The sequence below is a fragment of the Mesoplodon densirostris genome, chromosome 10, assembly GCF_025265405.1.
Source record: "Mesoplodon densirostris isolate mMesDen1 chromosome 10, mMesDen1 primary haplotype, whole genome shotgun sequence".
NCBI classification, from domain to species: Eukaryota; Metazoa; Chordata; class Mammalia; order Artiodactyla; family Ziphiidae; genus Mesoplodon; species Mesoplodon densirostris.
The window spans coordinates 90,473,044-90,497,552 of NC_082670.1; the positions used below are offsets into that span (position 1 = coordinate 90,473,044).

The window sequence follows — 24,509 nt, forward strand, 5'->3', positions numbered from 1 at the left end:
TCTGCCTATGTACCTCTGTTACCTGTTCTTTACCCTACCTGGGTTCCAGCACTATTACCTTATTAACCTCACCCCTCAGTTTCTAGGCTCGTATCCACTCCTGAAGGGAGGTCCCAGAAACACTTTGCATGTTTCTCCTACCACTCTAAACACCAGGACTTTCAAAGGCTTTTCTCAGGCTATTTGCCTACCACCTCACTTTCCCCTGGTTAGGTCCTGGTCAGTCCTTCTTGGCTATGGGGTTTTTTTTTGTTTGTTTGTTTGTTTGTCTCTGAGTTAACCTTGGGAAACCTAGCTCAGGTCCTTTCACTTTTGGAGCCCTTATAGCCTTACTTGGGATCTCTGACATTACCCTGGCAGGGACACTGTATTGGGTACTTCTCAGACCCAAGCATCTAAGTTTTGGTTCTCTCTGTTCCAAATTTGTCTTTCTACTTGCTGGTCAACTTTGGTTCTTTCTGCTTGGAGACACTGCTCTTACATCCTGCTAACCTACTCAGAAGTTCATAGAATAAATTCCACAGGGGGTTTTGAGATGCCATTCACAACTCTTCCTTTTCCCTAACAGAGTCTAAACTGAGAATTTTCAAGTCAAGCTCCTGAGGCACAAATTGATTGTTTTTAGAATTCCAGATGAAATACACCAGTCTCAAACTGAGATTCTTATGTATTAGCCTAAAAAGTTAAAATATGTATTAATTTAAAAAGATGTCAGCTTTGGAAAATATACCCAGGAAAGTCAACTTTTTTTTTTTTGTCCCGCCATTGCCATTGTTTCCTTTCTCTCCAGTGCTGATTGTGTTGTTTATTTATTAGGGATGCCTGAGATTTCTCCGTGAACAAGAGTAACTGAGGTCCACAGTGCGGTCAGATGCCTTTTCCCTAAGCCAACTCAGCACATGCCTTTCTTGAGGTGAAGCCATCAAAGACGGTGAGTGGGGTTGCCCTGGAGGAGACCCACCAAAATCAAATTTCTTCTCGACATAATCCATAGTGCATAAAAATTAATCAAGTCCTACCATGACTTGCTTTATTCATAATACTTAATGGTCATGTAATAGGAGGTTTTATTCAGCAGTTAAAGTTCATAAGTGTGGGTTTTACATGGAGATAGGTATTATGCTGATGGTTTAATTACACACCTTTTTGCACACCAAAGGAAATGTGTTATGCAGGTTTTGTAATTAAGGAAGGACTTCTGAGAGAGAATGAACCTAAGGTGAACTGATCTTTCTGAAAATGTTTAGTTTTAAATTAGTGACTCTTTAAAAATGTGCAACCCAGGGGCTTCCCTGGTGGCGCAGTGGTTGAGAGTCCGCCTGCTGATGCAGGGTACACGGGTCCGTGCCCCGGTCTGGGAAGATCCCACATGCCGCGGAGCGGCTGGGCCCGTGAGCCATGGCCGCTGAGCCTGCACATCCGGAGCCTGTACTCCGCAATGGGAGAGGCCACAGCAGTGGCCTTTTTTCGCATATCGCAAAAAAAAAAAAGTGCAACCCAGGAGCTACTTGAGGTTAGAAGTTGCTTATATATACACAACATGCTCTTTCTCTCCCCACCCCACCACCACACACAAATTTCTAAGTCTCATCTACAAACTACAAATTTTTATTTTAGCACTAAGTAATTTAGCACTAAGTAATTACTGCATCTCCTTTGCTTTAAGGCTAGCATAGGGGACTTCCCCACCCCCACCCTGAGGACATCAATTTTAAGTTCATTAAGTAAGTCACCTGATATTGGGCCACAAATAATTCTGCTGGATCTTCCAGTTCTTGATTTCCTTGAATTGAAACTTTTCAGTTTCTCCAAATTAGATTCTGTTTTCACGGGACCAGGATTTTCTACCTTCCCCGTGTTACTGAAAGCAAAATATCATTTACACTTTCCTGACCCATCACACACCCGTGCACGAATCCAGCTCCATCCACTTCCCTAACTCCAGACTCCTTTAATCAGCTGCCTACTCAACATCTCAAGTTGGGTGGTCAGCAAACCTGTTTGGGTTTAAAAGTGTCAGTCAATCTCCTGATATTACCTTGTACCTGTTCCTGTTGAAGTCTTCCCAATTTGGTCAGTGGCAACTCTGTTCTTTCAGTTTATCGTGCCAGAACACCTTGGAGTCTTCACTGACCCTTCTCCTTTCTCATGTTGGGCCATAGTCAGCGGCAAATTCCGTTGGCTCTGTTTTCAAAATATAACTCCTCCTCACTGTCTTTCCCGCTGCCCCCTTAGGTCTAGCCACTGTAGTCTCTCTTCCATCCAGTGCCTCTGCTTCCATACTTGGTTCCCTCCATTCACAGCGTAGCAGCCAGAGGAATCCTGTTAAAATCCAAGTCAGTGGATGTTATGCTTGTGCTCGTAACCTCCAATGGCTTCCATCTCACCAACAATAAAAGCACATGTCCTCACAGTGAGGTCACTGATGCGTAACACCATCTGCTCCATTACCTTTCGGTCCTTGTCTCCTACCACCTCTTCCCCACTCTTTTTCTTCTAGACACAGAGCCTTTGCCTTCTCTGTTCCCTCTTCATAGAACACTTTTCTCTCAGATATCTAGCCACCTTGCTCCCTTCAGATCTTTATTTAAATAGCACCTTATGATGGAGGGCTTTACTATGGCAACCAGCCTACCAGCCCGCTTCTAGGCACTTTCTATCCCCCTCCCCTGCTCTTTTCCTCCCGACTACCTATCACTATGTAACCTGCTGTTATCTGTTTCCCCTTTCTAGAGAGGAAGTAAAAGGAGGCAGGGATTATTTTCTGCTTTGTTTACTACTGAACCCCCAGAAAGTAAAAAGGTGTCTGACACACAGTAGGCACTCAGTATAACGGTTTGTTAGATGAATGATCCATCTCTAAGGTGTAACTAGATAATAAGGAACTTGAGGGCTGGGGATTATGTCTTTCAGTGGTGAAAGCTCAACACCATACATAGCACTAGTGGGGCTAGTGGACAATTGTTTTAGGCTCCCTGGCATCACTGGTATTTTTTAGAAGGAACAGTTTTACCCTATTCAGTATGGTTCTAATGAGTGTGGTAAATATTCCCCACAGGCATGGCCAGTTAGAGGATGTCTCTCCTGCTGTTGGTTATTATGGTTGGCTGGGAGAGGAGGGGAAGACCCAGGCTGGGCTATAGTCCTCCCTTAGACATCTCTGATGGTGAAGACAGGGGACCCTGACTCCAGACTCACAGATACGGCACTGCCTGTGGTCTCTTTCTTTACCGCACAGAGGAAGCCAGGGGCGATATTCAAAATAGTCAGCAGCTGGTATAGCATAGACAGCATCAATCAGAATTTGGACACTGGGTAAAAACAGTGACACTATCATATGGCTGTGTGCCAGCTGAGTTTCAGAAGCGGAAGCCCACCTGTGGTTGGATAGAGTGAGTTTCATCCACCAAGAGATGGAGTGTTTGGGGTAGGATGGAGGGTGGAAGAGAAGAAGACTTACTATTTAGTAGGTGGGGAAGGAAACACAGACACATCAAATATGTACCACTCTTTGAGTCCGTTGTCTGTAGGTCTCGCCTTGCTCTGTTCTTTAGCATCTTTTATATTCTTAATTACTGCTTATTTGAGACTCTGAAGACGTTTTTTGCAAAATCACCACTTTTGGAGAGGTAAACTCAAGCATTAGTGACCCCTCTCTCTCTTTAGCTGTGAGTCTGTATTTGAGTCTGTGTTCAGTCAAGCCTGAAGACAAATTCCCTCTGATCAAGAAATGAGAGAAACAGTATAAAATGCAGCCAAGTTTTCCCCCCAATGATCAGCTATCCCTTTTTAGCATCTTGGATGATGCTGGATTTGGTGTGAGCACATTTCGCCTCTCTTCCAGCTCTGAGGAGGTGCTGCTTTTCTCCCTAGTACCACTGTGTTTTAGAGTTGTAACTTTAATTGCACAATGACAGGAGAAGGATCAAATAGAATATGTATTTGGCATGTCACATGACTTTTTCTTATGAAGCCATGATTATGAGTGGTCTAGCCTGGGCTTCTGTCTTAAACATCGTCTAACCTGTGCTCTCCCTTACTTTTGGAGCTCCAGACATACAGGCATCCTTTGAGATCCTTGAACTTGGAATATTCTTTTCTGTAGCAGGGCCTTGATGCATGTTGTTTCCTTTGTGAATTGCCTCCTGCCTCGCAGTATAGTCATTAGGACTATTTGATTACAAAAGAAAGAGAGCCACCTGAAACCGGCCTATGCAAGAGAATTTATTGACTCACATAATTGAAAGCCAGGAGTATACCTCTAGCTTCAGGCATGGCTGCATCCAGGAGCTCAAATGATGTGATCAGTGTATCTGTATTGTTCCCAGTGTCGGTTTCAGTCTCCCCTCCCCTCCTGGCTTCCTGTCTTGGTCTCAGCTCTTAGTCTTAAAAAAAAAAAAAAACTTTATTCAGGTATAGTTGATTTACAATGTTGTGTTAATTTCTGCTGTACAAAGTGCAAAGTGATTCAGTTATACATACATACATACATATATATATATATATATATATATACAGTCTTTTTCATATTCTTTCTCATTATGGTTCGTCACAGGATATTGAATATAGTTCCCTGTGCCGTACAGTAGGACCTTGTTATTTATCCATTCTGTATACAATAGTTTGCATCTGCTAATCACAACCTCCCAGTCCTCCCCTCCCCACCCCCATCCCCTTGGCAACCACAAGTCTGATCTCTATGTAGGACACCCTGCATTCAGTCGGTCACTAAATCCTACCCAGTTGATCTCCAGATGGCCTCCTGGGTCCCTCCCTCTCGTTATCCACATCGTCACTGTTCAGCTCATCGTTTCTGACTGACCTGCAATACAGTGGCCTCCTCCACAGCCCCTGGGCTCTCCCCTTGGCTCTTCCAAAGTTGACTTATGGTATCCCACTGCCTGCCTGACTGCTCTACTGCTTACATAGCCACGGTATCAGCTCTTAGTCTTGTTCTGGGCTTCTACCATTGTCTCTTTCTCTTCTGTCTTTGTTTTCCTTTATTTCCTTTTACTTAGGTGGCTCCTTTCCGTGTTATAGCACAAGCAGCCAAGCATAGCTTTTAAGCTCATGGCCTGGCCAATCAACAGTTTCTTCAGGAAGAGTATTTCTCTCAACAGTTTTCCTAAAAGTCTTGGGATGAGCTCTGAGCAGGAAGGTAAAAGTCCTGCTGAAGTAACATGGACAGCGTGGGAGAGGGGTGGCTCCCCAAGGAATAAGGGCGCTGTACTTGCAGAATAGAAATGACTGCTGGGAAACCAAGTCACTGGACGTCCACCTAGATGATCCTCGCTCATCTTTCAGGTCTTAACTCAGTCTTTTGTCTTTGCAGAGCTTTTTCTTGACCCCTCCCCTCAAGAGCACGTTTCTCTGTGTATGACACATCCTTGGAACACTTGGAAGTTTACATTCCAGTGTGAGGCTGAGTACAGCCTGGCTCCCAGCTAGAGTGCAAAATACAGGAGGACAGGCACTGAGTCTGGTTTGCTCAACACTTTATCCCATTTCTTAGGAGCAAATTCCGTGGCTCACTCTTGACACACACATAGACACACATGAAATCTCGTTTCGTCATTATACCTATCTTGCCATGTGAGAATTTTTACTGAAGCTTAGAGACACTTGCCCAAATTTGCACAGTTATCCAGAGGCCAGGGCGATGGAAATCCCATTTATCTGGCTTCAGTCCTGGGCTCGTCTGCTTCTGCCCTTAGCCACTCTCATTGTCCACCAGGCACGTTCAGGGTGGTCCCATAGGGAACAAGACAGAGAGAGCCTGCCCTCAAGGAGCTCACAGTCGCTCTAGGCGTCCTGTCAGGGAACAACGGATCTCAGCTAAGATGGGGATTCTGGATATAAAGGTTTTTATCTACCTATGAGAAAGACTTTTAGGGGATTTTATAGAAAAAAACTCAAGGAATATGTCAGGCCGCTCACCATTTCAGGAAGGAACAGAAATAGTCCTCTTGGACGTGAGGCAAATCATAAAGACCGTGTGATCCACAATTAATTCGGAGTGTGTCCATGCCTGGGCACTGTTCTCTTGCCACTGTATTTACTAGTGGGCACAACGGGACAAGTTAGGAGTTTGGGATTAACACATACATACTACTATATATAAAAGAGATAATCAACAAGGACCTACCGGATAGCACAGGGAACTCTACTCAATATTCTGTAATAACCTGTATGGGAAGAGAATCTAAAAAAGAGTGGATATATGTATATATAACTGAATATATATATAATATATATATTTATACATACACACACATATGTATATATAACTGAATATATAATTGAATCACTTTGCTGTACACCTGAAACTAAGACAACATTGTAAATCAACTAGACCCCAATATAAAATTAAAATTCCATTTAAAATAAAATGGTGGGCACAACAGGCTGTAGAGGGTTCACATTTAAATGGTTTTTCTCCATATTATTTGATAACTTTGTAATATCTTAAAAGAGAATGTCAGTGATTCCACTTTAAAGCTATATTGTCACATGAGCATATGTGGTACCTTAGGTGAGAGGCTCTTTAGAGGTAAGTGGTGTGACCAGTGCCAATAAATGGGCTAAAAGAATCAGCCATGGAGGCAAATCAGCCATGGAGGCAAATGCCAACTCTCCAGCTTCTCCTCCACGCAACCTTGAGTGTGTTACTTAGAAAGCCCCGGCGTCCGCATCAGTGAGATGCGGGTGATCATTCCTACCTGGCAGGTTTGGTGTGAGAATCTTAGAAATGATACTTGGTTTGCTTGGCCATGAAATACAGTGGAATGGTTTATGCAGGCAGGCTCTGGAATCTGACTGTAGGAGTTCAAATTCCACCTCTTCCCTTCCTCTCAGGGTAGTGTTTGTTCATTCACTCAACAACTGTGAGTGTCCATTCATGGTCCACGTGCTGGGGACGCAGCAGCTGAGCACACAGCCAGGGTCTGTGCCCTTGTCGTCGGAGGGAGATGGGCCGTAAGCAAAGGCACACATGAATGCAGAATGCTACGAGACACTAGGTGCAGTGGAAACAACAAAGTGTGTGAGGGGGCTGTGGAGTGTGGAGGGTAGAGCAGGCAGGCAGGGTGCCGTGGACACCGCATGGTCAGGAAAGGTCTCTCTGTTGGGATGGTTGGAGGGAGGAAGCCTGTGTGCCACACAGAGAGCCAGGAAAAGCCCATCCAGTGCAGAGGGAAGGGAAACCCCGAGCCCTGAGGCAGAGTGTGCTTGGGGCCCGGGAGGAGCGAAGTGACCAGCGTGGCCCCAAGAGAGGGGCACTTCCCTTCCCAGAATGCGAAGCTGATGTAGCGTCAACTCCTCAGGAATTACTGACCTGGATGGTGTAAAGCACTGGGATTTGTTAACAAAAATTATGATTCTGCCATATGCATGATATATGGTCCCTGCCAGGCTGACTCTATTTAGGGTTTTTCTGTAAAATTTCTTGCTGACCCTGCCCTGAAGTCCATGCCTCTCAGACTCCAGCTCTTTTGCCTCTGCTTAGAGCAACTTCTTCTTCCGAGCTGCCGTACTCTTAGACATCCTTTGGGTTTCGCTTAAACATGGTGTGTCCCCAGAAGCTTCCTTGACTGTCCACAGTGGACGGGTGGTCTTCCTGTGTATTCCTGGACTTCCCTTCTCATTAGCACTCAGTGCATTACAGTACAAGCTAATGTTTAAGAACTCTCTCCCCAGTGGACCGTGGGCTACAGTGGGGCCAACGCTGTGTCTGTCTTGTTCCCAGTTTACCTCCAATGTTGAGTTGGAGCAGGTCATTGAATGCATTGAATGCATTGAATGCTTATTTATGGATGAATGGGTGGATGGTTGGAAGCATGCATGCTAGTGAAATTTGCTCCTAAGAGAGCATGTCAGAAGGCGGGGTTCAATTGGACAGTATTCTAATAGTGGTGAAAGATGGAGTGCCACACACACTGGTTCATGCTGAGACGGTAGATTTCATCAAGAAAAGTTCCCAAGGGGGAATATGTTATTAAATTTTTAGAACCTTAAAATTGGAAGGAACCCTTCTGGTCATGTAGTTAAATGCCCTCAATTAGCAGAAAGAGGAAGGGGAGGACCAAAGAGATGAAATTACTTACTTGCTAAAGTCACCCAGTTCGTATGATCAGGGTTGGGTCTGGTCACTTGGCATTCAGGTTCCCTAGCATTTGATTCCAAGAACATGCTGGGCTCTACTTCTAGGATCCGAGGATCCAAACACTGAAATACTCCAAAGCAGGGGTCCCCAAGCCCCAGGCTGTGGACTGCTCCCAGTCCGCGGCCTGTTGGGAACCGGGTTGCACAGCAGGAGGTGAGCGGCGGGCAGGCGCGCGCGTGAAGCTTCATCCGCTGCTCCTCACCGCGGGCGTTACCCCTGAACCATCCCCTACGCCCTCCTGCCCCACCACCGAATCCGTGGAGAAGTTGTCTTCCACGAAACCGGTCCCTGGTGCCAGAAAGGTTGGGGAGTGCTGACCTCAAGGATCATAAAAAAAAAAAAAAAAAAAATACATCTAATGCTGGGCAGGCGTCGGAGGGACTGTTAGGCTATATTCTTGGGGTTGGGTGTTTTTAGGTTTTCATGCATTTTGTGGTTAGGAACTGACCACTTTTCATGTGATCGCTTCTAAAGCCTTCAGCCTAATGGAATACTTTTTTTTTTTTTTGCGGTACGCGGGCCTCTCACTGTTGTGGCCTCTCCCGTTGCGGAGCACAGGCTCCGGACGCGCAGGCTCAGCAGCCATGGCTCACGGGCCCAGCCGCTCCGTGGCATGTGGGATCTTCCCGGACCGGGGCACGAACCCGTGTCCCCTGAATCGGCAGGCGGACTCTCAACCACTGCGCCACCAGGGAAGCCCCTAATGGAATACTTTTGAAAGTAGTTTAATTTCTGGGTCAGACACACCATGCTCCGACCTGCTTGACAGATCTTCTTTTCCCTCCACCGGTGGAATTCTAATGTAGCAAACTTGATTCGAAAATAAATTATTAGTAAACATTTGAAAGTGAGAAACAAATTATTCCTAGAACACTTAGGTCTTTCTTCCAAATACACACTTGAAAATTGCTAAGACTCTATTCTGTGAGAATGCTTGAATCTCTCCCTAAATCATAACACTGGTAAACTTACCGAAATATTTTTACAATTTTATTAGAGGTTTTAATTCACTGCTTTATCTCTGTTAGACTGCAAAATAGCTTTAAATATTCAAGCGGTAATTAATGAATCTTTTATGTTGCAAATCAAACATTTTCGTCTGTGCGCTGGTGGAGTAGCGGTGAGGCAGGATTTAAAGAATAATTGTTTTTCCGGATTCCACACTGTTGACTAGCGTGTACCTTACGTTTGCATGCGTGGCCTTGTGGAGCTAAAGCTCAGTGTGGACGGTCTGCTGTCTTTCTGGAGGTCAGGGTTTCTTACGTGTTTCTTGCCAGAGACATTCCCAACTAGATGGAAAGTCTTTGAATGTGGAATTTTTGCTTGAGTGCAAAATAATAAAAAGCATGTGTATGTTAAAAAAAAAGAAAGAAAAAGAAAAAAAGGATCAGCTTAATGGCAAATGAGCATTGGCTTACATTAATATTCTATTACAGTAAAAACTTCTATTTAATAAATTTTCTCCAGACTTTCCCCCTGCCCCCAGAATCTCATGTATTTTTCTAAGTGGCATGCCTACCTAAAGAAAGTGTATGTGATGCATTTGATTTCTGTTAAGTCAGTAACGTGCACAAGCCATTTAAAATTGTATTTTAAGTGTAGAAATATCAATCCACGGAAACCCGTGCAGTCCCCTATATTGAGAAGGGAGAAGTATTACCTTTTCAGAGGCTGAAATGCCTTGTAAATACTCTTCTGTTTGGAAGATGTTTTTCAAATGTGCTGCTTTATGTCAAGTAGCAAGAAAGCAAGTGCGAAATCCCACAATTTAGTTGAGAATTGAATATTAAACTGGTATTAAAGACTTCACATAGCAAAAGAGTTTTTCCTTCCCCTCTCTGTCACTAATAAGAAATGAGCCAGCGAGAGCAGCTCCCCAGAAAGCTCACAAAAGGACTGACACATTCGTCACTGGAAGTCACCCAGTGTTCTTCTGTGGCCTAATTAATACTGGACTGGGTGACATTTATGTATCAGAGCAATAAGCTAAACAGGAAACAATTTATGTCACCTAAAGCTTTTTAACAAATCGATGCAACTATTTGTAATTGCTTGTTTCACAAGATTAAAAGTGCTAAGGCCTGATCTTCGCTCACAGATTTGTGGTCAACCTGACCTGTGCTTCCGTTGTTTAAAAAAAAAAAGGAGAGAATTGGTGATCAGCAGTGACTTCCATCAACTAATCCATATTGCTAATATTTCTGGAATTTTAATGTAGTTACAATTTATAGCCGATCAAATGTGGTTACCTAAATTGCTGTTGCTAGTAGACAGTTTAACTGTCTTTATTAATTACAGTATAATTTAATGTTTGAGTCCCAGCACTTGTGTTGGTCATTTTTACAGCTAGAGCAGTTATCTGCCTTATGACGAACCATTTTAGCATTTTCAATGGAAATTTGCTAATATGATGAGTGATAAAAATGTCACACGCTGGTAAATAATGATTATTGCTTTGGCTGAAATTAATTCTTGAAAGGCCGGTTACCTTCAAATTAACATTATAACTTGAAGCTTGTCTTTTCCCCCTTTTTCTCCCTCCCTATATTCTTTTTTTTTTTTTGCGGTATGCGGGCCTCTCACTGTTGTGGCCTCCCCCGTTGCGGAGCACAGGCCCCGGACGTGCAGGCTCCGGACGCGCAGGCTCAGCGGCCATGGCTCACGGGCCCAGCCGCTCCGCGGCATATGGGATCCTCCCAGACCGGGGCACGAACCCGTATCCCCTGCATCGGCAGGCGGACTCTCAACCACTTGCGCCACCAGGGAGGCCCACCCTCCCTATATTCTTGGTAGAAGCCAAAGAAAAGGCTGGCTGATCATTTCAAATAGATATATATGTGTATTTTGGGGGTGCTAAGCATGGAATCTCATTTTACAATCAGAGTGGAAATAAGATGACATGGGGTATTATTTTTTTAAAAAATAAAATGCTGTTTAAAAATAAATAAAAGTTGGTTATATCTAGAGTGACGGCTTTCTAAGCCAAATATTGTCCCACAGTTAAACCAGTGTTTTTGTACGTAATTTAATTTCCCTCCAATGTGAATTCTGTCTTAAACCTTTCATCCATCAGTCAATTCGTTAAATGAAGGTTTGAGACCCAACTTCGCTTTATTCAGATAAAGACTACTTTTATGTGACTCAACTACAATAAAGATGAAAGATAAATTGTGAATATTACCCTACACCTAAATATGTAACATCATCAAAGAAGGCACAACCTCGTATGTCAAGAAAGACTAATTACACTGTTTTAATCTTTTTCTGGGGGAAGGGGGAGTAACAGCTATCATGCAGCTGGTTAGTGTAGGTGTGAAATTGGCCTTCCTCAGAGTTTAGGCTCTTGATACAAAGGCTCCCGTTTAAAAGAAGAGCCAACAGTTTGGGTTTGCTGCCTTGTTTATCTGAGTGACAAGCCTGAAATAAATGTCAAAGAGGATGTTCCCGCCTTAGAACGATTCCTGAAATACAGTGAAAAATTTAATATGCATCCACCAGCAGAATCTTCTCTAATGCATAGTCCTACTTTGTTTGGGTCCTTCAGTTGATTCAAATATGTGTACATATTTAATTTTACCAACTGCACATGCTGTAAGCAGTATTTATGTTTAAGCCTGGCGTTTAAAGGAATTTCAATTAACCCTAATTTATTCTTAGTAGCTAGGTAAGAATTAAGGGTTCAAATGTTTTACTAATTATCAGACTAGAAGGCTTTTAGACAGTGGCATAACTGTATGGGCTTTTCAAAACAATGCTGGGAAAGAACGTTTACATATTCCTCAGTATCAGCTGGTCTTTGCCGACTAAGAACTGCAAGGTTAATTTTCAAGTCGTCTCTTGGCTTGTGTTATGTGCTCTGAATTAGATACGTCACAGTTGTATGTCACTGCGGTTTGGCCACTTAATAGTGCTTTCGATATACCAATTTAATTTTTTACTCAAAGAGGATGCCCAAATTCATTAATCCTTAGAATATGTATGACAGAATAATAGTAAAGAGAAATAGCACATTTTTCTAGAGGTCTGCAATTTTTAAAGACCTCAGAAATCAAGATGGTTTTTCTGGAAATATTTAGTTATGGGAGCTTTACTGTTTCCATCAGTAAAGGCAGCTATCGAACCTACTTTCTGATAGAGAATTTTTATAAAATCATTTGTCCTAATCTCGGCATTTATCATTATATGCAAAAAGATTTCTTGATGAGAATATTATAGATGGTGCATGTTTTTGACATTAGCATTTTATTTGGATGACTAATCTTGCAGATGTGAAATTTGAATGAATTATTCATGAAATTGCCTTCCTCTGAAATTTTAGTTAGCTCTTAATGCTAGTTATTCAATATTTTGTTTTTTCTCTATAAAATGTGATGAAGGAAAAAAAAAATCAGAGTGTGCTTCCTGGAGAGAAAAGGTAGCCTCTCTTTTTCTGTTTTTTTCCCCAATTCTCTAAGTGGAGACTTTCACTTTGAAATCCTGAGGGACGAGAGCTTCAGTTCTCCGTGATGATGAAAGCTTTTAGTTAAGATTGATTTTAATTCTGGGTTGGAAGCAGCTGGTGCTAAACCTAAGGCATATGCCGAACACACACTCTGAGCAGGTCAGAAGGGGAAAGAAACTTAGGCTGTGGCAACTTTTACTACCAGTGTGAACAACCAGCATTTTTATTGCATTTGAGAATGCGATCATGTCAGTAATTAGTACTGACTACACAACATTTTTTTTTTTATTGTCTGTATCCACAGACACGGAATGATGGAATTACAGTTGATGTCACGGAATGAGTTCCTTTTATGCCTTATCAAAACAAAACAAAATTAAAAAAAAAATTCTTGTTACTGGCAGCACATCTCCACGGAGCACCACGCTGACAGTCCGAGCTGTACCATCTCCATGCAGGCTTCTGGGTAGCAGAGATCGTGAGAACTACACCGGGCCCACAAAATGCCTTTGGAATTATAAGTCTCATTTCTCAGGAGAGAAAAGCCAAAATCGACTCTCAGAAACATCCAAAATATCCAGAGGGTCTACCATTAACCAAAAGGTCCCCCAAAGATTCAAAATCCTGACAAGCATGTTCTTCTTGGTACCCTTGGAAACGGAGCTCAAGCTGGAATGTGGAAAGGAGAGGAAATCTTTAACTTTTTTTTTTTTTCATGATAAAATAGCTAGTGATGGACATCATATTTTGGGTGAAGAATCCAAGGTGTCTTTACTAGGTCTGACGGAACGCGGGGAATCAGGTCAGAGCCGTCCGAAGGTGGCAGGGCTGGCGGTCACTCTTCCCGTTCATAAGCCTTGATGTTTCCTTTCACTGCTGGTTCAATGCAGGCAGCGTTAACTTGTCTTTCAAGGACAGACTCTAGGGACAACAAGTAGGATGGATCCTCATTCCTGACAGTGCATTTGCCTGGTACAAAGGACCGTTCTCCCTAAGGTACGCTTTTCTTTGGGGAAAAAAAAAAAGCAACAAATTGTCTGTACATCTTGGCACCTTGTAAAGTTTTCTTTCTTTTTTTCTTGTTTTTATACAAAAAGTTCAATAGCTTTGACACTCCCCATGATTAATCACTACTTCACTGATAAACTTTGAAAGTGTGACCCTGGAATTTCATCATGCAAAATATTTACTGCAGCAGGAGAAAACATTGTTTAAAACAACATTTTTTTTTTTTCTTTTTTCAAACGCATGAACTTGTTTAAGATAGCCAGGAAGGCAATGGTAGGATAAACACAAGGGATAGGAATGTATCAAAAAACAGAGGAACTCACACTGGCAGGCACAAACACCAAAAAAACCTGTACAAGATGCTCCGATCAATGAGAACAGGAAAAAAGAAAAAAAAAAAAATCTGTCAACTATGTTACAATTTTAAAAGCCAAAAAAAAAAAAAAAAAAAAAAAAATTGGGAGTTTCTCTCTCCCACATGTCAGGAAATGTCATCCAATATTCTGAAAGCAAGAATAACTAAATAAAATACATGTGCAGCATATTCTGCAATTCCATTACATACAGTAGTTTTTTTTCCAAAGGTTTTTTTTTTTTAAAGTATCGTTAATATAAAGCAGTTGCACAAAAAGCAAAGGTGTTTTGACAAACAGGTGTATGCATTTATTCCTTTTTAGGAACAATATCTAAAAAAAGAACCACCCTCCGCCCTCCCCCAAAAAAGACAAAGAGTCACACAGACACATCGGGATATATGTACAACATAATAAACCCCATCCTAAAGAAGCAACTGGGATACCCCCAAGGGATACAGAATCAGAATTGGAAAAATCAGAGTGAAGTTTGCTTGCTGTAAAGCCTGAGAAATTTTTTTTTTCAGTTGGTTCTTCTGCAAGGCTGTTATACCTGCAAAGATATGTAAAAGCTAATTTTTCTTTTTTTTTCTTTTTGCTACAGTCTTTAGACTAAGCATGCAAAGACATACGACTAAGTGCAACTGAGTGAAATGTATTTTTTTTAAATTTTTAATCATTCCCTAAAGGTTTGAACTGAGGTATGCGTACTAACAGTTTCTCATGCTGTTAACTTTACTCATGTCTAGCTACACATGCTGAGAATGAACTAATCTACCAGATTTTTATCCTCTTTTGAATACCAAACTAACCAGCAACCACTCAGTTTAGAAGCACAGGGCCCCCTTCCCATGACCCTGTCTGGCTACTGCCTGCACATCATGACGCTGCCTGGAAAAGTTGGAAAAAAAAAAAGTAAGTCTCGAGTGACCACAGACTGCTCTTTATAGAGAAAGCAGTGTGAAGCTTCAAAAGTAACTGCCAGAGAAGTTTTTGTACCAAGCTTGTGAGTGGACGGGAATGTTACTTTTTTTTTTTAAACGAAAAATGCTGACGCAAGCCTAATCCGGAAAAAAGGAAGGAAAAAAGGAAACCTTTAAAAAAAAAAAAAAAAAAAACCCAGAGGATATATATGCCAAGATAAACCCAAATGAATGCAGTGATCATAGCACAGTCCTTAAACAAAAGTGGCATACAATCTTTCTTTGAAAAAGAAATGTCTTCTAGAAATACTACATTACGCGGTCTAGTTCAATTGTGGAAGCTGTTCTGTTCTCTCTGAATTTTACCTTCATTTTATCTTCGCTGTCTCCTGGACTGGACACCCCCTAAATTTCATGTGCCGTACATTGGTCTTTTTTCTTGGAGATGGTAATCCCTTCCTTCTATTGCTCCCTTAATACTGTGTCCTATTTCTCTCTTCAGTAGCCCCATAAGTTCTCTTTACAAGAATGCGTTTTGGTCTCTGTAGAGGTACAGAAGGAAAAAACAAAAACAAAAACCGAGGACTGAAAAAAAAAAAAAAAAAGTAACAACTTTGGTTCCATTACCTACTTGGTCTTCTAAATGTCCTCTATGATGAAGAAGCAGTTCTCTTAAGTTAGCAATAGCCTATATCTCATCAATTGCCTCTAAATTATTTTGCCTCCTTTGATCAACAAGAAGAGGATATTTGGCTTCATCAGATAAAGCATAAAAACAGAGAACATAATTTACCTTTGTGGAATATCTTTGGTAATTTTAGGGGAAAAAAAAAAAGAGGTACAAAGCATATAAATTAAGCTCCAAAAGGCTCTTAAACTAAAACAAAAGCTACACTCCTAGGTAAATAAATGAGTGACAGGAAAGGGGTGCAGAGTGGAAGCGTTCAGGGGTTCCAAGGACTGAGGCTGTACTGACCCATGACTGTCATGTTCTGTGCGCCATGTATGTTTCCCCAAAAGCCCAGGGCTGAGCTGTGCCCCCATCTGCCTGATGTCTTCTCCTGTTGGTTTCTGGGACTGGGTTGGTGGGATGATGTTGCCTCACATGCTGAGCTGCTACACCAAATCGGCACATTGGAAATTAACACTTTAGCATTTGCTGAACCCAGTTCTCATTAACTCGCATAGCAAGTTCAATCTGAAATCTAATTTGCATTCAAACAGACGAATGCCACCAAGCAGGTCTGAATGGATGTTTCGGTTTGGGGCCGCCACGACTTTCAGCACAGTTGCTCAGGGAAGCCAGCTTTTGGGCCATTTTGCAAACAAAGCAACTCACACTGGTTTTAACAACTGCGAGAGCCTGAGGCCCGTCTCAACTAGGTCATCCCAGGGACGGGCTTCCACAGCCACTGTCAGTCCAACTACTGCGAGAGTTTGTTTTTTGGTTTTTTTTGGTTTGGGGGTAAGGGGGCTGCTGCCTATGTCTCCGTGTGCTGGTAAATGCTGTGGCATTGATTAAGAATGATGGTAGGTACGACATAAAAAAAAAGAAAGGAGGAAAATCTGAAACAACCCCCTTCCCACCTTCCAATACTGCTTCATGGAATGAATCTGCATGGTTCCTAGGGTGTCTCTATTTTTTTTTTTTTTTCTGTCATTCATTCTCTTTCTGGCAGGAACTTCACGTCTGGGTGAGAGGGACCTTCACGTGTAGAGTGCAGCATTTGGGACCTTTTTGCAAAAGATCAAAACGGAATGTTTTCTGACTTTCGAGAAAACAGTGGTGATGTCTGAAGGGACATGGAATGAGTGACAGAAAACTACGAACGAGAAATGACATTCAGCTTCGTATAATAAAAACACCTATTAACATTCATCACAAGGTACAGAAAACTTGAAGCCTCCAAGAGGCCGTGGGCCCGAATGGAGGCCTGAGGTCAGAACTTAAAATGGTATAGGAGAAGCCAAAAAAAAAAAAAAAAAAAAGAGCAATACATTAAAAAGTTTGGGATAATTATTTTTAAACCCTCCCCCCAATACACACACAAAGGCCTTCCCCATCCCAACTGGAAGCAAAAAAAAAAAAAAAAAAAAAAAAAAATGGAGTAAAGGCAGTGATAATCAACATGCAGTACTGTGCAAATAGGTCGTCCATTGGAATCCTTAAATTCTGGGCAGAGGCTTGGTCTGCAGCTTAGGTGCACATGCTCAGTTGGGTGTCCTCATTGTCCAATGTCGGCAGGACTGCAGTTCAAAGTCTGCTGCTAAAAGTGAATCAGTTTAGCAAATTTACAACACTGATGTTGACTGTTAAGAGAGGAAAATCCCCAGTACCAAACAAGTCCATCCAATGCACAGAGTACAAATTCCTTTTTTCAACAAAAAGTAGAAAAATCAAAAATACTCCCAAATGGGATTCTTGATGGCACTAAGAGTTAACACATTGCAGAGTTGTCAAAATGTAGTGAAAAATCCTCCAGACTGTACAACCAATGGAGAACGATTTCACTGCAAACTTTTGACGTATTTTGTTTTGTGTGCCCCCCCCAATCTTCACGCTCTTGGGGTCGGCCTGCCCAGATGTTCACTCCATGTCCTCATTTACTGGTTCGTCTTCGTAATCTCTGTCGTGGTCAAAATCTGGACTGTGGTTGGCTGTTGTCACTAGGGATAGCGGCCCTTCAGCTTCCTCTGGATCCAGGGGCTCTTCTTTGACATGTACAGGATGCCTGGAAAGACAAAAGAAGGTTCACCGTGGGGACTTCCCAACGCAAGGTAAAGTTGGGGGTTTTGGGTAACACAGAATCCCCAGTCTAGGGCTGTGACGTTCGACACAGCAGCCACTAACCACGTGCGACTATGAAAATTACGACAATTTAAAATTCCATTTCTCAGTTACACTGGCCACATTTCAAGTGCTCAAGGGCCACATGTGTTGGCTAACGGCTACCATGTTGGATAGCACAGAGGGAGGAATTTCCATCATCACAGAAGGGTCTCTGGCCAGAAGCATCAGGGGGCGTGTCCTCCTCCCGTGGTGTTTCTTACACTGTAATGTGCACACAGATTACCATGGGATCTGGTTAAAATGCAGCCTGTGACTCAGCAGGTTTGGGGTGTGGCCTGAGACTCTGCATCTCTGACCAGCTCCCCGGTGATGCTGCTGGTCCGAGGACCACCCTTTGAGTGTCAGCTTACAGGCCGCATAGTGGCCTGCTGGGTGGATGAATACAAATCTTCAAATAATCCCGTGAAGGAAGAATCGGTCAACGCAACAGTGGTTTGTGGGGACCACTGTGTGCAGGAGGCTGGGCTAATCACGGCTCGCTGTGTGTTCTGCTTTGCTAGTTAACATGCAGAACCTGTGAAAGAACTCTCCGGAGACCGACCCCAAGCGAGGGTCTATCATTAATCAACTTCAAGCAAACACAGCAGAGAGACACCATGATACATGCTGGAAACTCCAAATTAATGCATATTTTTACAAACTGTCAATAAGGCAAGAAAAGCCCTGCCAGGAAACACAAACGGAGAGGAAAAGGCGCGCTCAACACAACAATATGATAAGAAAGCAGAGCCCCGATCAGAATAATAACGCTGTCAGCTGTAAACAAGGCAAAACATGAGGCCCGGCTGGTAGCGGCCACCAGGACGCAGGGCTCCGATGAGATCTGCCGACTTGCTCATTATAGCCCAGCGCACGGTTCACCCGAAGGGGCCTGCGGGGGACCATGCGAAGCACTCCGATAACAATTGAGAAATGTTGTTCCTAAATCATATTTACAACCGATCCTTTGCAAATACAAATTACTTTCGGTGGAGGGGCTTTTGATACGTAAAAGAACCATTCAGTTTTTTTTTTTTTTCCTAAAAGAGAAGTCCCATTGCAGGGACGGGCTGCAGAAGGGAAGATTTTTTTCATTGACGTTATCAAGTATTACTAGTAATAAGAGGAGGTGCTGAGGATGGTGGCCTTCCTAAATAACTGATGTTGTGTGCAAACCCCAAAGGCCACTTGAACCCTTGAAAAATCAACAGAGGAGTGCTTTGGACTGCCCTTTGACACGTGATCCTCCAGAAGACCAACTGACTGTAAAATTAGCACAGCCTAGAGAGTGTTTGGGGGTAGATGTTGGGATAAATAGCTTTTAAAAAATAGGGCCCGGGGCTTCCCTGGTGGTGCAGTGGTTAAGAGTCCGCCTGCTAATGCAAGGGACACGGGTTCGAGCCCTGGTCTGGGAAGATCCCACGTGCCATGGAGAGGCTGAGCCCGTGCGCCACAACTACTGAGCCTGCGGTCTAGAGCCCGCAAGCCACAACTACTGAGCCTGTGCACCTGGAGCCCGTGCTCTGCAAGGAGAGAGGCCACTGCCATGAGAGGCCCGCGCACCCGCAGTGAAGAGTCGCCCCCATTCCCAGCAACTAGAGAGGGCCCAAGTGCAGCAACGAAGACCCAATGCAGCCAAAAATAAAATAAAACAAAAAATAAATTAAAAAACCCCCCCAAAACAGCAAACCATTAAAAAAAAAAATATATATATATATATGGCCCGTATTCTTACAACCTATGTGCAAAACGAAATATACCCAAGTTTCATTAGAATAGTATATTTACTAGTTTGGCTCCATCTATTTTTAGTTTTTTAATGGGCCTATTTATTTGTGTTTCAGCATCAAGATCCAGGACCGTATGCATAATTTGCAGAGCCCAGTGCAAAGTGAAAATGTGTTTGAAAAGGTCGTTGAGAATTTCAAGACGGAAACAGCTGAGCGTTAAAACTTTTAAGTATGGGATCCTGCGTGACTGCATACATCACGTTGCCTGGGAAGTCAGCTCTGGTAGGACCCCCTATATTGTTTTGGGAAGAGTTAGGTGTGTTGATTTTTATTCCTTAAGAAAAAAAAATATATATATATCACCCATAAACCCTAATTAAGGTAGACTTTTTTGGTTTGGCCTATCCTCTCCCATTTGGGGCTGTGTTTTTACATATTGTACACGTAGCAAGAATGTGATTATTTTGCTACCTTTACAGTTTTAATTGTTATGGCTATGAGATCCCAGTGTGATGACATTAGTCCCTTAATACTGGACATTTGGGGGTTGTCTTTTGCTCACCCCTGTACCCCACCCCCGCCTTGCTCTTTGTATAACACAGTGACCGCTTTTATCCATATTTCTGTTGGTTTACCTCCTTAGGATAAATTTCTAAGAATAAAATGGTTGGAGCAGAAGCAAAAACATCTTACGGTTCTTACGATTTAGTGCAATATTAACTGCCAAAGAAGCTTCATCAATTTAGACGCAACCTCATCAGCACCAAGCACTGCTTTCTGGGAACATCGTGTTGCTGAGCAGGTATAATAAGGAGAGCTCAGGTTACCGTAAACTGTGTGTTTTGGATGACTGACAACGGTGAAGATCTCTTCACGTTTCAGTTTCGTATTTGCACTATTGAGAACTCTTACTTCAAACATTACCCCCCTACTGTCCTCTGGTAACATGGTTCTTGGGACACTGATTGGATAGCAGTGTTGCTGGGTTGTACGTAGCCTGGACTGAGAGTCAGCTGTGTTTCCCTGATCAACATTTTCCTATTTTCATTTTTTTAAACTACCAGATGTATTCATCTTTTCTGGTTTATAGAGCTGAATTTGATGACAGAGATGATACAAGGCTATATGGGTGGGAGGGGTGCTGGGCCCCGGAAGAGACTGGCGAGTCTTCATGAAGTTCTTGCTTTGTAATTTTAGACTCGGAGAACTGTTTTGCCAGGCAGAACAAAACAAAATCCCCCCTACCCCCAAGTCCCGCCAACAAGGTAGAGTTCACAGGAGAGAATATTTTGTTTTCCCCTGAAATCTGCAACCCAACTTCAGGAAGGTTATTTTCCATCCCAAAGACACAGGTGACGACCCTATGCACGCTGGCTCAATCCCAGCACCTACTGCCGAGTGGAACCCCAGCCAAGGTGAACTGACCAGGTCTACAGTGTGACAACCTGACAACACAACCAGGTGAGATACTAAGGCTTCTTAAAACTCCACAGAAATGAAATCCAGCTTCACGACGTTTCGTGATACCAGCAGATCCCCGCCCCACCCCGGCCCTTCCTCCCCTGAGGTGGGGCAAAAGCAGTAACTCAGGCATGCGGGGCTTTAGAGAAAGGATCTCCATGGGAGATCCATTTCAGGTAAGATGCACACTGCTTAAGATACTTTGCTTCGTGGTCTCCCAGGTGCCTCCTGGGAGATGGAGCTGCTCGTGGCACCTTCTACCCTTGCAGGTACCCCCCCACCCCCAATGCCTTTCTCTCCAACTCCTGCTTCCGAAAGGGCTCCCAGTGAATAAGTGTGCAAAACCTCACATTTCCTTTCTTACATCTGAGTAACTCCTTTGTTTAGCTACTCTGGGAACAGAAGAGTTTTTTAAGGCAAGCTGACTGGTGTTTAAAGGCATTGTGTTCAGAGGGTGTGGGCACAGCATGGAATATTTTGCTTTGTAGCCTCTTTAGCCCCTATCAGGATAAAAGTATAAGGCCCCAAAGCCTTAATTATGTGACTACTATGTAGCGTTTGTTTCAAGAGACAGACAAAAATGTTGTGGTGTTTGAGTGTCACAGAAAGGGTAAGAAGTTCTATTTCGACACTCAATAGTAGGTGGGCTGCCTCATTAACCGAGGCCCTTTAAGCCTTGCTGTAGAGTTTATGGCTTGATTTATTCCAAGAGAACAGGACAGGTGAGAAACAAGTTGCATCAGAGCAGGGTAATGCACGTTGGACAAGAAAGAAAACTACGTCATTATAGAATTTGCTTAATGCGAAGTTGAGATCAAAAAGAGTTAAGCATCTCTAACAAACACCGAGAGTAGGCATAGGGAATGGGCTGATAACCAACAATTATTTGTAGCAAAATCATTTATTTTAGTGTAAACCTGTGAGATTTGAGCAATAAAACAGTATGCTGTGGGGCATCTTTATGCAGGGTTTCTTAAAAACAAAACACACACATGCACACCTGTAAAACCTTCATTTCGTTAAAAATTAGGCTGATTGCTTGCTGTAAAGCAAGGTTTCTGGTCATACTTGGGGTTAACTTAAAGTCTGAAATAACTTTATAGAAACTCTATCTTGTACAGCAAAATTAGCCTCACTCTAAACTGCTGTGAGAGGTTTTTACCCAAATACCTTTTTTATTTTCTTCTCTTTTTTCAGTGATCCTTTTTACTATAAATAATAGGAACACACATCAAGTAAACGTCAGTGGTCTATGGATACTGGGACAAACAAACAGTCTCTCTTCCACTCAGTAACTTCAGATGCTTTTGCTCCAGTCAGTGTTCCTTGAAGCAGCGCACATGCCAATTTACGTGTGCTCTGAACTTCCTTAATAGCTTAGTAAATACTCCTGTCGTGACAACGGTTTCGAGATGAATACGGGTGTGATAATAAAGTCAGAAAGACCAGGCTTCTTGACGAAGGATGATGGATAGCAGTAGCAGCGTGAGAGAGAAACACATTCTTGAAATGCTGTGGAGTAAATGCTAAGGGACTGTTGATATAAATTTAAAACGGTTATTTTCATCTTTAAAAGGTCCTTTTCGAAGCACTTTGGGCATGCAATTCAAATGCGAAAGAATCAGATTTCAGATTCCTCCAAACCCACCAATGTACCCATGCTGGCAGACAGCATTTTGCCTTTGTTGGTAGGTGCCAGTTCATGCTCTTGCTAACTGCCACAGGTCCTATTTTCCATTCTGATCACTCAAATGCTCTGAAGATAAGATGTTGGTCAGGAGTTCAGAAACACCGTGTAGACAAGGGGTTCGTTTCTAGGAGCTGACAACGTGGTCAACAGTGAACAGGTTTGTCCCTTTAAAGCGGGCAGCGGGCTTTGCAGACACTCGCTCCGAGCCAGAGGCTGTCATTCGACAGCACCCCCTGCCAATCCTCTCTGGGGGAATGTGCTGCCTTTGCTCTTCTAAAACTTTTCCTGGGAGAGAGGGAGTCGTTACCGTCACCCTGCCTGCCTCCCATCACCCAGCCAAAAGGGGCACCACGCACGGCCCTGCCCGTGGTGTGCCGGGTCCTGAGGCCACGCACACGCAGCCTGGGACAGCCCTCGTGCCTCACGCGGTACGCTTCTGGGCATGCTCATTATACTGCCGTCTGCTGCTGTAATGCTCCTGTTAATTCTCCTTTTGAGATTTTAAGAGCAATCTCTAAATCATGCCGCCTTCCGTTCGTGCCATCCTCAGCGCTTGGTCATGACGCTTTGGCGTGGCGTCCGCGTACCACGTAACCAAGTAAACATGCATCCTTTGCCTCCCTGCTAGCTTCAGCCCGCCCGCACGGTGAACAGACAGCGAAGAACTCTGCCACCGGGATGTGTGTCTACTGCTAGGAAGAAAAGGTAATGTGGCTGAAATAATGGCCTGAGCCGAGCAAGTGAAGGCAAAAAGCACAGGTGTCACCCATTTTATGGCCTTGGGCACTCGTGGGGCTGCATGAAGCCTCCTGCTGTAACGGGAACGTCAGTAAATGGTCCTCCTAGGTGCGAACCGAGCTAAAGGTTTCTGGACGCACCCACTTCTGTCTGGGTTCTAGGAAATCAGAAGTTACAGAAAAGGTGTCAAAAGCCGCCAGAGGAGAAGGGGCCAGTGTGCACCTAGAACGGGGGGCCCGGGGTCTGACGGCAGAGGCGTCCTGAGGGGGCGGGTACTCACACGGCCTGCATAGGGGATCTGCCGGGGCTGCTGTCGCTCCCGTTGCTGTTGGTGTGCTCCATCGCCCCGTTCAGCTCTTCCCGTATGGCGCTGGCTAGGTTGCCCAGAGTGGGGTTTCCCATGGAAGCGGTAGTGTATAGAGGTATACTGTTCTCAGCCATCGAAGCCTGCCATCAACCAAGAGAAGATTTATGAAGACAAGGGTGTACACAGACGGGGAAGCTATCAATTATGGGTGGATTCAATGATCTTCGGTTTCACGGCATTCTGGCACGGTTGGAAAAGACAAGTTTTCTAATAGGTGTAGAAGGATTTGTGCTTTACAAGTCAGGCTGCTGACACACGGCCCAGGCTGGGTCTCAGAGAGCTAGCTGGAGGGACCAAAGCGCCCGTGGGGAGGGAGGGCTCAAGTCAGCCCTGCCGGGTAGAGGCACATGGGTTTAGACAAGGCTATCTACCAGTAACGAGGTTTCTGTCTGATGCCATTTTTTCAAGAGGAACGGAATATTTCTAGATCACAGGGACATATAATGGAATTTTCATTTCTTTATCCACTTCGATGACTCCAGTATTGGATATTATTAAAGATTTGAGCAGATTACTCTGGCCACAGAGCCCAAACTTATGAGAACTTCCATAACCATTTGTCTTAGAGCCTATAGAAAAGGAAGAGATTACAGAAGTGGAATCCATTTTTATCCCCCCGCCCCCATCATTTCCATTGGAATTAATTATTTTTTAATCTTTTTAGTGTAGTTTTGAGATAACTGGTTGAACGGTAACTCTCGGTAATCTTTCAGGCTCTGACCAATCACCTGGAATTCGAGGACTGAGAAGAAAGAAATCTCTGGCAAAAGGAAGCTGTAAGTCGTATTTCTTTGGGGTATGTAAGTA

The 24,509-nt window shown here is 43.4% G+C and overlaps 1 protein-coding gene across 6 annotated transcripts in view; it reads right to left on the minus strand.

Moving 5' to 3' along the window:
* Positions 1-14,632: 14,632 nt before the first annotated feature.
* The window catches only part of FOXP1 (forkhead box P1), a 602,050-nt gene continuing 592,173 nt past the window's right edge, over positions 14,633-24,509 (minus strand). For all 6 annotated transcript variants that reach the window (XM_060111624.1, XM_060111623.1, XM_060111622.1 and 3 more), the window contains 2 exons: positions 23,616-23,782; positions 14,633-17,618 (listed from right to left, as the gene is read on the minus strand). In XM_060111624.1, coding sequence (XP_059967607.1) covers positions 17,474-17,618; positions 23,616-23,782 — 312 coding nt within the window. In that variant the 3' untranslated portion in view covers positions 14,633-17,473. The remainder of the gene's footprint in view (positions 17,619-23,615; positions 23,783-24,509) is intronic.